The sequence below is a fragment of the Strigops habroptila genome, chromosome 11 (genome assembly GCF_004027225.2).
Source record: "Strigops habroptila isolate Jane chromosome 11, bStrHab1.2.pri, whole genome shotgun sequence".
In the NCBI taxonomy this organism is placed as follows: Eukaryota; Metazoa; Chordata; class Aves; order Psittaciformes; family Psittacidae; genus Strigops; species Strigops habroptila.
This window is the reverse complement of record NC_046360.1, coordinates 35609099-35622359: the sequence shown is the minus strand read 5'-3', so window position 1 is coordinate 35622359 and position 13261 is coordinate 35609099. Positions and strand designations below refer to the sequence as shown.

At 39.8% G+C, this 13261-nt stretch overlaps 1 protein-coding gene across 8 annotated transcripts in view; it reads left to right on the top strand.

Moving 5' to 3' along the window:
- PXK (PX domain containing serine/threonine kinase like) overlaps positions 1-13261 on the top strand; it is a 36974-nt gene that overhangs the window by 13552 nt on the left and 10161 nt on the right. For all 8 annotated transcript variants that reach the window (XR_003993843.1, XR_003993842.1, XM_030502082.1 and 5 more), the window contains 10 exons: positions 2929-3115; positions 5043-5120; positions 5291-5364; positions 6276-6350; positions 7562-7666; positions 7826-7927; positions 8566-8727; positions 9901-10018; positions 10451-10529; positions 12766-12814. Coding sequence is in view for 6 of the 8 variants with exons in the window: in XM_030502082.1 (XP_030357942.1) it covers positions 2929-3115; positions 5043-5120; positions 5291-5364; positions 6276-6350; positions 7562-7666; positions 7826-7927; positions 8566-8727; positions 9901-10018; positions 10451-10529; positions 12766-12814 (1029 nt within the window). In the remaining 2 variants the exon portion in view is untranslated. The remainder of the gene's footprint in view (positions 1-2928; positions 3116-5042; positions 5121-5290; positions 5365-6275; positions 6351-7561; positions 7667-7825; positions 7928-8565; positions 8728-9900; positions 10019-10450; positions 10530-12765; positions 12815-13261) is intronic.

Below are 13261 nucleotides of genomic sequence, written 5' to 3'. Positions count from 1 at the left end.
AATACCTCCCCCCGCAACAGTATAAAGCAATGAACAATAAGAAAATACCAAACCCTGATCTCCTTCTTGCAGAACTAAAATGTTGCTGGAAAAACTGCTGGAGCTTCTTTTGGGTGTAAAGATACAAGTTCTTCCAGTTCTTGTGGCGTACTTGATCTCTCCATAGGTTTGGGTGGTTGTGTTTGAACACAGCTGCAATTGAGTTGGAATGTGACTTTTCTGCTCTTAATCTCGTCTTGCCTATGTAATAGTAAGGATTGGGAATTTCAGAACTGTCTAGTATAGAGGATGCAGTCCTACCTGTCGTGGTTTAAGCGCAGCCAGTAACTCAGAACCACACAGCCACTCGCTCACTCCTCCCTTTTCTTCCTCCCCCCGCTCCCGGAGGGATGGGGAGGAGAATTGAAAGAATGTGAATCCCACGGGTTGAGATAAGAACAGCCCAGTAACTAAGGTATAATACAAAACCACTACTGCTACCACCAATAATAATAATTATAAGGGAAATAACAAGGGGAGAGGATACAATTCCTCAGCACCCACCAACCGATACCCAGCTTGACCCAAGCAGCGATCTGGGCCTTCCGAGTAGCTTCCCCCAGTTTCTATACTGGGCATGATGTGCTGTGGTATGGAATACCCCTTTGGCTAGTGTCTGGGCTAGGACTGGGTGTCCTGTCTCTGCTTCCTCCTGGCCTCCCCTCCTCCCTGGCAGAGCATGAGACTGAGAAAGTCCTTGATCGGAGTAAACATTACTGAGTAACAACTAAAAACATCGATGTGTTATCAGCGTTGTTCTCAGACTAAAGTTGAAAACACAGCACTGCACCAGCTACTAAGCAGGAGAAAAATGACTGCTATAGCTGAAGCCAGGACGCAACCAAACACCATGGAAAACAACGAGAGGTGTGTACCTGTGGCCCTGATCTGCATCAGAAAGTTTCAAGCCAGATTCCCTGAAAGCTCAGTTGTGAACTGGATTGAAAAGCTTTTTCCAGACCACCCTGCATTTCTTCCTCTTCACTTATTAGACAGAGATATGTGGAGATCATTGGCTGCTCTTCTGTTTTGTCAAATGAACTACTAGTACAGTATTCACAGCAAGATATCTGGCTTTTGTGAAGCATTTTATTGCAGCTTTTGAGCAGACATTCCTGAGCGGGCTGTGGTTTGAAGATAAGAATGTTAATTCCCAGGTTCTTCTCTCGCAAAGCCCATCCTGGCTCTGAGCTGGGGCCATGGAGAAGTACTGCTCATGTTTGAAGGCATGCGGGGTCTCTGCAAGGTCAGGGCTTTGGTGAGGTGGTGTTCTGTGCTAGACAGTGTTCTCACTGTGCTGTGTGTTTTGGCAGATAGATTGCTACAAAAACCTGGGGGCGAATGTTACTTTCTGCTGAAAAAATAGCAGATGTGTGGTTTATTGAAGTAAAATGTCTGAACTAGAGTCCTTTTCTCTCTGATGGTCCTTTTCTCTCTGATGTCAGCTAGCTGTCAGGTCAAGAAGGTGAAGGTGATTATGATTTGACATGCTTTTCCAGTGAGTAATACGAGAAATGGATTTAGGTTTAGTTTAGAAACTTGGTTTTGAGTTGAAGTAAGAGTGGTCCACCAAATGAAACTCTTGCATGCCTCTGGTGTTAAAACCAATGTGGTGAATTACTGGCTGTAAGTGGTATGTTGTTGCTTTTGGGTTTACTCCTGGGTTTATTTTTGTTTTCCCCTTGGGTGTGAAAGAGCATTAAAAACTGCTCAGTGGGTAGCATGATTTTTATTAACATCTTCTGTAATTCTGACATAGTTATGGTTCTTTTTCAGCCCATGAGTTGCAGTTAAAAACTGGAGAAGTAGAAGCGCTAAGGTTAGCGTGGGGACAGCTGTGTTCAAAAGGAGGTAGAAAAGGCAAGGGATTGCTACTTCTGCCCCAGGTTGAACTGATCCTTTACTTTTCCCACCGGTTAAAATGAAAGTTGTTCAAACACCAAAAGTCCCCGTCGTCTCCCTGGTGAACTGTTTGCTTTAGAAATGAGGTCACTGCATCTGGTGTAAAGGATTCCTGCAATACACATTTCTTACAGATAACTCCCATGGAGGTTCAGCATAGCCAAGGCAGGTGCTTTGATCTGTGGGACAAGGATGTGTTAACAACATGCAAAATACATTCTGGCAATTCACATGATATAATTGGATATAAACACTAAAGATGAGCTCTTTGATCTGAGTTACATAACGCTTGAAGTTTTTGTACATTTTTTCATCATCCCATTTCAAAGTATTTCTCTGATTTTTATCTGAAGTTTTGGATCACTTCTGTCAACAGAAACCAAGTACTGTACATTCACTGGTGGGTTGCAGGTATTTCTGGGTTGAAAGATGCAGAGTTGCTCTGTACAGCAGTAAATTCAGGAGAGAAAATGGAAAAGTTGCATCATATTTGAAATGACAGATTTAAAATACTGGCAGTAAAGGCTTTAAATTACCTATAAAGGCAGTAGAGACAATGGGAAGTTACTAATCTTCATGAAATAAGAAAGCATAAATCTTATCTGGAGAAAATGGTGAGGTGTGAATTGTTTTTGTGCTGTGGCAGAGATATGTCATAGAAAGGATTTAGCTGAAAATGAGAGCCATTTAGCATCTGAAAGTTTTGTGTAGTGATTTGAATCCATGACTCACTAGCAAAAATTCATCTCACATTATCAGTAGTGTGCCACTTACTAATCTCCTCCTGGTGGGATATGAGCTGTTGTCTGACTAGCTCACTCTGATAACAGTGCTTAGAAAAAACCATAAAGGCTTGTATATACACTGTACAAAAGCAGTTATCCTGTAGTTAACTTGCTGCTGAGAGTCTTTTACTTTCTGGGTTGCTAGTTTATATCCCTGAGGCATTTTGAAGCGAGGTTAGTAATTTTTCTTCTCTTTTTCAAGATCTCAACTCTAAGTCTACCTCTTCCTCCAAAAAAATTGATTGGAAATATGGAGCGCGAATTCATAGCTGAAAGACAGAAGGGACTCCAGGCCTATCTCGATATAATTACTACCCATCACATACTGTCCAACTGTGAAGTGGTAAAAAAGTTCTTGGACCCAAACAGCTATTCTGTAAACTACACTGGTAAGTGAGGAGTTGCAAAGCTGCATTACAGTTTCCCTTCAGCATGTGTGTGTATCTTCATTAATGCTGGCAAGGATTTACACTGAAACATGGGGGTTGAATGGGGTGACAACCTTCAAAATTATCATGCTGTGCATATAATTATTTATGATCATGTTTCCCCAGCTCTGTGCATGAATCATGCTGTGATTGTCAAATCTAAATATTTGACTTATTTTACAGAGGAGTGTTGAGGGTCAACATCTATATAAGCAGCACATGGAGCAGGGGGGTTGGTGAGAGTGACACAGGTTGTGATAAATGGGGAGGGGAGCGTTGGTGTCGGGAAATTGACTACCAGAGTGTAAAGTGGAGTTCAGTTTGTTCTGTTAAAACAGCTGTTCTGAACACTGAATCTTGCTTTCTTCATGGTTCTGAGATTTTTCACATCGACAGGAACAATTGTGGTCACCCTGTCTATCACTTTGGGTTGTGAGACTTCCTTGAATGAACTGTTTGAGCTAGGTTGAGTAATTTTTCAAGGCTTGAATAAGTTACACTCTCCCTCCAAATACTGGAAAATCACTGCATCCCTTAGAATGATATTGCAGGGATCAGTTCCTGATTAAATGTTTCTTCTGTGAATTTGTCTGACTTCAGCTTCAGCCATTGGAAATTGTTAAATATTTGTCTTCTAGACTGAAAAAAAACTTCCTCTTAGTGATGCAACCCACTCTGCAGATTTAGTTCATGGTCAAACTGACTCTGTGCAAAATGCAAAGCTTGTTTTCATAAAAGCAGAGCCTACTGAAGCAGGAACTTCTGCTTCCTTTTCACTTGTCTTTTTGCTCTCCTTTTATGTAACATTTTTGTGCCTTCGGCTTCAAAGTGCAAAGAACATTTCCCGGATGTTTATGATAAGCTGTGGAGGAGTTGTAAATTATTAGTAACTCTTTAAGGATGCAGTTTGTCTGGCTAATGCTGAGCAAGCAAGTTAAATCCTCTAGGAAACACTAACTTTTGTGTTAACTCTGAGCACTTTCATCAAGATTGCTTTTGCAGCAAGTTGCGGGGAAGTTCGTAGCAAGCAAGTCATTGCCTATGGTCTTTGGAGACACCATCAGTTTGTAATTTCTTAAATGTTGGAGTAGCGAGCTGATATTTATTGCACCATTCTCTTTTTTTTCCTAGCATATTTTTAGAGAGAGAAGATACAGTACAGAAAGATCAGTGCATCCTTACCTTTTTGCTGTGTTTCTATGCCAAGATAAGCCATGTTAGAGAAATCTCCTTGTTGGCGTGATTCCCTTTCTCCCCCTGTTGTCACCGCTTGTCACTGAGATTTCCCCTCAAATCTGAACAAACCAGTTGCTTTCCCAGCTGTGGAACAATTCAGTAACCACAGGGGTGTCCTCTCCCTGCCCCCCCAATGTGTGTAGGATTATGATAGCTATCAAAATACCTTTGCCTGCATGGAAAAGGGCAGAACAACACATACTGGAAACAGAACTGATTAGTTTACAGTTTACATGTAGTAATAGTAATGTAGAAGCAAATTAAAGAGATGTAAAAGGCAGTACTTTTACAGGTATAACAGAAACATTTCATGATGAATGTAGAGTACACCTAGTGTGGGAAATCTTAGCTGTGAGCATTGGATTTAGACTTGGAATTGTAGATCTAGTACAGATAGAATGCAGACTGGTCAGCTAAGTTTTCCAAAGGCAATGCTTTCTCTGTCTTCTAAGTGGATTTGTGTTATCAGGTTAAAAATGCAAATGCCTTTTAACTGTGTTTTTATCTGATTTCCTTTTGAAGTGATTTTGCTGACTTTCAGTCTAAATTCCTGCAGGCTTCCTTCTGGCATTGAACCTTACCTAGTATGTGGGTAATTACAGTATATAGTCTCTTGAATGTTATTTTTCCTTCTTCCCTTTTTTCTTTCCAGAAATTGCCTTACAGCATGTCTCAATGTTCTTCCGATCAGAACCAAAGTGGGAAGTGGTAGAACCATTAAAAGACATAGGTAAGAAGAGCATTTATGCATGAAAACTTGTCTGATTCTTTTTCCTAACTATGCAAGTTGTCATAAGATTACAATGTCATCTTTGCTTACAGACCTTGTCCTACCTGTAAGCTGTGTGATTTAGTGGTGTTTAATTAAAGCTGCTGTTGACTTCTCTTTTTTTTTTGTAGGTTGGCGAATACGTAAGAAGTATTTCTTAATGAAGATTAAGAATCAACCAAAGGAACGGCTAGTGTTAAGCTGGGTATACATGCTTTCATCACATACTTAATTCTTCATAATGAACCTGTCTTATTTCATGTATATTAACTACCATATATGAGTGATAGAGAGATAGACCTAAGAGCTCAGGCTTTGAAAGAGCCTTGAAAGCCCTTAGGTGCATGTGTGGTGTGGGAACTTCTTGTGTTTCTTTCTTCTGGTGGCAAATCCAGTTTGCAAGTTTCTGTGCATGGTCATTCGTTTCCATTCCTGCACCTCAGGTTTCTTTAGTTGTAATGATGTAGCTGTTGATAAATTTCCTCACTGAAAATAACAAGGTGATCCTTTTTAAAGTGGTGGGTTTTCATAGTCAGATCCTTAGTTGTACTGAGAAACTTAATAGGTGAGAGAAGCATGAATTGTTCCTTTAAAGTAGACGTGTGTTGACACCAAACAGTGTTATTACTGAATGCTTGTTTATGCTCCTGTGCTGAAATGTGCTGCCCTCTTAGTTATGTGAACATAGCTGTTTGTGAGACTTCACTGGAGGGTGGATATCACTAAAGCCTGCAGTAGGAGGGAAGTTGTTTTTGCTGGAGAGGAAGAAGGTGGGAAGAAGGAGGAAGAAGGAGAGGAAGAAGCCTTAGCACTTCACAATGCACACAGTCCCCCAGTTTGGGGTTGGCAGAGTTCATTCAGTGGTAGTAATGCATGTCAGACATGGGGGAGGAAGGAGGCAATAATACTTATTTATGGTCAGACGCTTTTATTGTAAAACCATGGCCTTGTTCAGCACGTTCAAGTTTCATTCTGTATATGTCATTTCCTTGCTTGCTCTTCAAAATATACCTTCAAGTAGCTGTCTTAATTTGTGAGAGCAGAATATAGACCACTTTTTCTTTTTGGAGTGCAACATCTATTATGATATGCCTTTCTTCTACTATTTATTTCCAGGCTGATCTTGGCCCTGATAAATACTTGTCTGACAAAGACTTACAGTATGCTGTGAAACTACTTTCTTCCTGTTCTGTGAGTATGACTTGAAGACGCTTAAATTGTGCCAGCACAAAAGTGCTTGTCAAGGACTAATCTTGCAAAAACACATGTAGCTTAGCAGGCAGAGTTTGTAATTTTAGGGTTGCTTTCATTTAAAGGTGTGTGAACCTTTTAATTACATTGCCCACACAATATGAGGTAACATGTTCTCAGCACAAATAATAATCCTGCAGGATTATTACAGGAGATTCAGAGTTGTGGTTTAATTGTATATTTTTTCTTCTTGTGCAGTACTGTGAAATGATGAGCTTTTATTTCAGCTCCTCAACACTTTAGGTGTCTAGCTGTAATTGCTAACCCTTGTGCTGGGGGTATTCTCAGGCAGCAGTGGGTAAGGCAATGGAACAAGTATTGTTATTTCTTCAGTTCTTTGAACTTAATACAGGAGTATCTTAGTAAAGGTACCATGGAGGCTGGTTCAAGCTCTGGTGCAATGCCACATTATAAATCCAATAGGCATCTCTGAAAGCTGGCATTTAACTCCAAAAGGAGTTTCTCTTTAAGGATATTAAGCATGTGAGAGACTGGCTGAAATGCGTGTAAAACCTCTGTGCAGTCCTCAGCAGATGCACAACTGAAGAGGCTGTAGCTAGGCTTCTCAACCCCCAAACCAGACTGAAACTGATGCTTTAAAATAAGACATGAACAAGGGCTCTTTTCCTAACTCGTAATTTCAGTTGGTGTATGTATTGCATGTATAATTTATTTCCAACTGTGCTGTCTCATTTGGTTTCACAAAGTTGCAGGAAGTTGTTACGATAATTTCTGAAGACAAAACTGTTCTGACAGCTGTTAATGCTGGTTCCCTTATGAGCCATAGTTGTATAAAACTGTGTATGAATTTAATAGCTTAGCATGGCTTAAACCTGCAGTAAAGCTGCTCATGTATAAGACCTGGATTTTTCATTTGTCTAAACTACCAGTCTGTTTTGTTAAAAAAAGAGAGTGGCTATTTTGTTTGTTTGTATGTTTTAATTTATGTGGAATTTGAACAGTGTCTTTGTGTGAAGTTTTCTTTGCATTTATTCCAGGTTAAGATCAAATAACTTGAGCAAATATCACTGACAGAATCCAGTTTATTGCTTTAAATATACAATTCAGGCAGATCTTTTCTTAGTTGTGAAGTGAAAATGAACTACAGAATCTGTCATCTAAAACTTACCTACAGTTTCTTCTTTTGGTAGCATCCCTATATTTACAAAATTACTTTTGCCATTGCCAATGAATCTTCAGCGCTGGTTATTAGACCATTCAGTGAAAAAGGGACACTAAAGGACCTTATTTATAAGGTAATGTCTCTCCCCAGCCCCTAACTCAAATGGTAGAATGTTTGCTGGAATGACCATAGTATGTCTTTCATAAAACTGTTTACCATCTATTGCTAAGCAAACTAAGACAATTACTGGCTTTTCTGGGCATGATACTTGATATGTGTGTTTCTTTTAAAGGCAAAGCCAAAAGACCCATTCCTGAAGAAGTATTGCAATCCTAAAAAAATTCAAGGTCTTGAACTTCAGCAAATAAAAACATATGGAAGGCAAATCCTAGAGGTATTTTGTTGCTTTATTTACCAGCCTTCATGAGGTTGTTTTTTTGAGGTCAACTGGTTTAACTAGAAAAAGTAGACAAACCCGAGCACAAAAGGTTTATTTCAGCAGCAGACTTCAAAGCTAAATGTAAATTGAGATTAGCTGCTGGGAGTTGAATTTAGATATGTATGTGTGAGGCGATTTCTGACCCAAAAAAAGAGAAGGTGGTACATGTGGAGCTTAAGTGGGAGAGAGGTGATAATGTAGTTTTTTCTTCATGGAAGAAGGGGAAGAAGTAATTCATAGCCTGCAGAACATGTGCCATAAATTCAATGTCCTTAATGTGTTGTGGGTTTTTATTTCTTTTATTACAACTATAATATTCAGTGGAATTGTGAACTTTAGTTTCCAGATCTCTTTGGGAGGTGTCTATAAGCCTGCTTTGAGGATCAGCATCAAGTGTTTGTTTTGTGAGAATTGCTACCACTGAAATGGAAATGAATAGTCAGGCAAAGATGATATGGATGGAAGATCAAGTTGAGCAATCATTCCAAATAGGAGCCTCATTTATTATGTATCTGCTTTTGTGTTGGAGCATGTAAGATCTTGAGATCATCAGAGCACCTTGTGACTTGGGTTCTGCATTGGGTTTTTTTCAGGTATTAAAATTCTTGCATGAGAAAGGATTTCCTTACGGCCATCTTCACTCTGCCAATGTGATGTTGGATGGGGATACCTGCAAATTACTGGATCTAGAAAATTCCTTGTTGGGACTTCCATCATTTTATCGATCATACTTTTCACAGTTTCGGAAAATTAATGTAAGATTCAGTCAATGAATTCAGCTGACGCTTTTGCATCCCTTTATCCTCAACTACTGTTTGTGAAGAACTGACTAGAATGAAAAAAACCCCCTCTCTCAACCCCCTTTCTTTAATCTGAGCTTTTCTCCATCAAATCCCTTTTCTGCTTCCTCCAAATCACTGTCTGGCTGCACAGAAGTTTTGTTGCAGCACACTGGCGGCTAAGGCCAAAGGTAAGCAGGTAGAAGGGGAGTGCAGGTGAGTGTTTTTGTGACAACAGTGCTGGCATAGAGGTAAACTGCAGTTGTTTTAAGGTCTCTTTCCGCCCCAATCTTTCACAAGAATGTGTATATTGTGAGCCACACATCTCTTAACTGCAGGCTTGCAAAACAAAATGTTATCTTCCTACAAAAATAGACCACCAAATTTTACTCTTGCAGCAATACAGTCTTTTAGCCAGCATCCTGCCCTGCCTTCAAGTGCTCATTGTAATAAATTCCATACAGCATCACGAGACAGCTGCTTGCTGACCTTGCTAAACAAGTTTTACTGTGTTGTCAAAGAAACGATCAAAAGTTCATGGTCAGTCCAAGTCTGTTAGTGCAATCAAAGCTCTAAGCCTTTTCTAGTAAGAGGAGACATTTCTGTTTAAACATGATTCAGAAATCTCTGAGATACTCTGTCTGGGAACTTAGCATGTATGTGCAGGTTGGACAAACCTAAGGAGGAGTGCAAGAGGCTCTCCTAGGTTCGTTTGGTATGCATTTTTGCTGTCTTTTTATCCACCTCTTTGTAAAGTGGCAGCTGGTCTTACTATGAATCTCACTCTTTGCAGTTTGACTTAGCTAGGAAAACATGCTTGGTTGTGATTCCTGTCAATGTATGGCTTCTAAACTGCTGTGTAGGAAAAGAGTTTACACATTTTTACAGAACATGACTACACTGCTACTCATTTGTATCATCACATACAGAAAATCAGCAAGAGCTGCTTTAGCTTGAGGTGTGAAGATTTCATTTGAGCTAAAGTAATGCAGGGAAGTGGCTGTGGTGAGGAACTGTCTTAATGATTCCTCTTTTCTATCTTCAAATGCAAGACGTCTTTTTCTTTAAGGAGTTATCAATGCATGTTTTCAAACCAGTTGTGAAAATCTGATTAGTTCTAACAAATTGTGTTATTTTGTTCCTCCACAGACTTTAGAAGGTGTTGATGTACATTGCTTTGGACACTTACTGTATGAAATGACATATGGAAGACCCCCAGATACAATTCCAGTAGAGAGCTTCCCTCCTGCACCATCAGTGTTTGTTGGTTAGTATACAGTTCAGAACATGTCAGTCTCAGCTTCCTGGCTACTCTTACCTTTTACCTAAGCTGAAATGCTGTGAAATAGCAGCCTAAGATCTTTGCAGCATGTGATCAGAAAGAATTAGTAATTTGTGAAAACACAAATTGTGTTCTTCCTGAAATATATGTAACATATATATATTTAAACTGAGTGATACAGCAGTGTGTAGTGAGTAATTAGATGCCTGGGTTCTCTTGCCTCATGTATAGCATTCTTGAAACGTTTCTATGTGTAATAGTAACATTATAATAGAAACCACATGGCACAGAGTTTCATCCCTGCTCAGTTGATGCACTACTTAGGGGAACATCACACAGCAGTGCCAGACATTTATTCTAAATCATTTGCTATCCTGCTGTGCAAAAATGTGTTCATTCTTATTCTTTCTTTGGTAGTGTCTGTGTTGGAATCCATTCTGACCTGTGAAGCTATGAAGAATGGCATGCCAACTGTCTCACGGCTCTTACAGATGCCGTAAGTCTTGTTTGACTTGTTTTATGGTCATAGCAATGTTTTTAATTATATTAGGAGGAAGAACTTTCTTGCTCTTGTTCCTTTTCAAAAAGATGTCTTCCTTATTCTGAGGGATGTATAGTGACTCCCAAATGAAGCTTTAAAAGTGATAGGCTTTGTAGAACCTATCCCTTCTGAGTGTGATCGATGCTCATTTAACATTTCATTGTTTCTTGGTGTGCTGGAGCTGTTATGAATGTACTTTATTTAGCATGGTGCTATGGTTTAAATTGATCCAGCTATTAAAGTACTGCAAGTGTGATTAAGATCATGTACAGATACGTTTAAAGCATCTAGAATAAGGAGTCTTTTTGCATGTCCCCTTCAGACTTACTTCAGTAGATTTTGCTATCAGTTTACTTATGACTAGCAAAATAGATCTCTTGCTTTGTTCCACAGTGATATTTAGACTGAGTTTGGGTATGAAATGTTGTGTGGAATTTCTGGCTGGTTTCTTGCAGGACTGGCTTAGGGACTCTCTGAAGCATAGACAGAATAAATTTCCATGCAGGCTGTCCTGGTGATGCATTAAGGTGATGTAGTGAAGTATTAAGAGCAGATAGGGCAAGACTAGGATGCAGAGAGGAAGCAATGTCAGCGCACAAATGACTGAGCTGGTGATCATACCTGTCTGCAGTGCCACCCTGCCTGCAATTAGGACACAACAGTCTGCTGTCACTGTGCCGTGACATGTCACCAGCATGCTGAGCACAGAACTACAGTTCCTGGTGGAGAATTCTTTTATTTTTTCTTAATATAAGGTGCCAGAGTCATGACCTTAATAACGGACAGATTGCCCATACCTAAATCCAGGTCTGATCTCGCAGTGTACAGATTGCAGTACATTTAGAGCATGCTCCAAGATTCATATTTCCCGGTTCGGAAGAGTGGAGGCTTGTCTCAGCCTTCAATTCTTTCTACTTCTCTCTTCCTCTGCCATTAAAGGAGGTGGGAGGTAGAGAGAAGAATGTAAGCAGGCAAGAAATAGTGTAAGAAAACTCTGTGAATACAGGAATATACAGGTCTCAAAAGATGTTGAATACTCCATGCCCAGCTGGATCTGATATGTAGGATATCATACTACATTCCCTTCATACCTTTCACAAAAGTGTTCTACATGCATGTGCAATGCAATTAATGTAATTTAAAATAATTAATGTAATTTAAATACTTATTAAGCTTTGTTATTTATTATAACCATATAAACTATGTGTTTGCTTAGTTTTGCAAGGACATGTAATCAGTAAGGCTCAGCAAAATGGCTTGTAAACAAGGGTGAACTTTGGTGGTAGTTCTCAAAAGTTGTTTAAAATTTGCTGTATTTCTGAATTTTTCATGGAATATTCCTCTTATAAACTTGATTCTAGATTTGAATTTGTTTTCTCTAGTATGGGCCTGTGATAATTTTCCATAGTGAACAGCAGCAAAAGATCTCTGAAATATTTCTCTCGGAGCCAGGCTTGAGCTCTCTTTCTGGGACAGTTTTCTAGTATGTTCTCCAGGACAAAGTATCTCGAAATGGACTGACCAGTTTATTTTCAGACTACCATTGCCCTCTAGTGTCTTTGTTTTGGATGGAAAAGGATTAATCATTTATGCTGCTGCTGCTGATACCGTAGAGGGGAGAGCGAAAATATCAGAATACTTGCTTTAGTTGTGTTTCCAGAGTACAGGCAGGAATGTTCCATTCACTCATTGATCTTTCACATGATTCTTGTTAATGCTAAAACAATAGTCATGCTAACAGAGTTTTCTTTAAAAGAGCAATTATTTTCTTTAGGTGAAATTTAAAATGAAGTCCCTGTCAATCTTTTGTCATTATAGAATCCGTATATTTTAAGGAAGAGGCATTCTTTTTTGGGAGAACCCTTCTCCGCCTTTGCCTCTCTATCTGTTCTATCAACTTTCAGAATACTCTGCACAGTCTGGCTTCCTCTGCCATCAGTAGTGGCTACATTCTGAGGGTTGGATGCTGTTTATTTTACGGCAGTGCTTGGAAAATAAAAAGCAGTATATAAAAACCTGTGGGAAAACAAAAAAACCACAGCAGTGACCTGGGGATGAGGACAGAGAAGGAAAAGGAGAAAGAGGGAGTTAAGTGAACAGTGCCACTAGTATTCTTACTGTAGTTCTGCCTCTTTCTTGGGAGTAATATTCCTTTTTTCTATTTTTTTTTTCATTTTTCATCTCCTCACAGATTATTCAGTGATGTCCTGCTAACAAACTCTGAGAAACCACAGTTTAAGGTAAAGATGAACATTGATTTGCTGATGTTTGTGGAAGTGCCCGGCTGTGGGTAGACACATGTTAATTGACAGTGTAGAGGAGAGCTGGCTTTATGGTGAATGCCATCAGTATTTGGATTCCTTTGCTGAATTGTACCCAAGAACATATGCCCCCTTAGAAGAGGGGCAAGGTGTGGCCCAAGAGTGTTCAAGTGCAGTTCCTGTGCTGGAGCATTCCCAGAGCACTTGTCCTGGGGGACATGCGCTATGTGTCTTGTGTTGGCAGCCTCATGGCACTTAGAGGATGTGACTGGAGTATAAAATAGAATCATAAAATCCCAGACTGGTTTGGGTTGAAGGGACCTTAAAGCTCCTCCAGCTCCAACTCCCTGCCACGGGCAGGGACACCTTCCACTAGAGCAGGTTGCTCCAAGCCCCTGTGTCCAACCTGGCCTTGAACACTGCCAG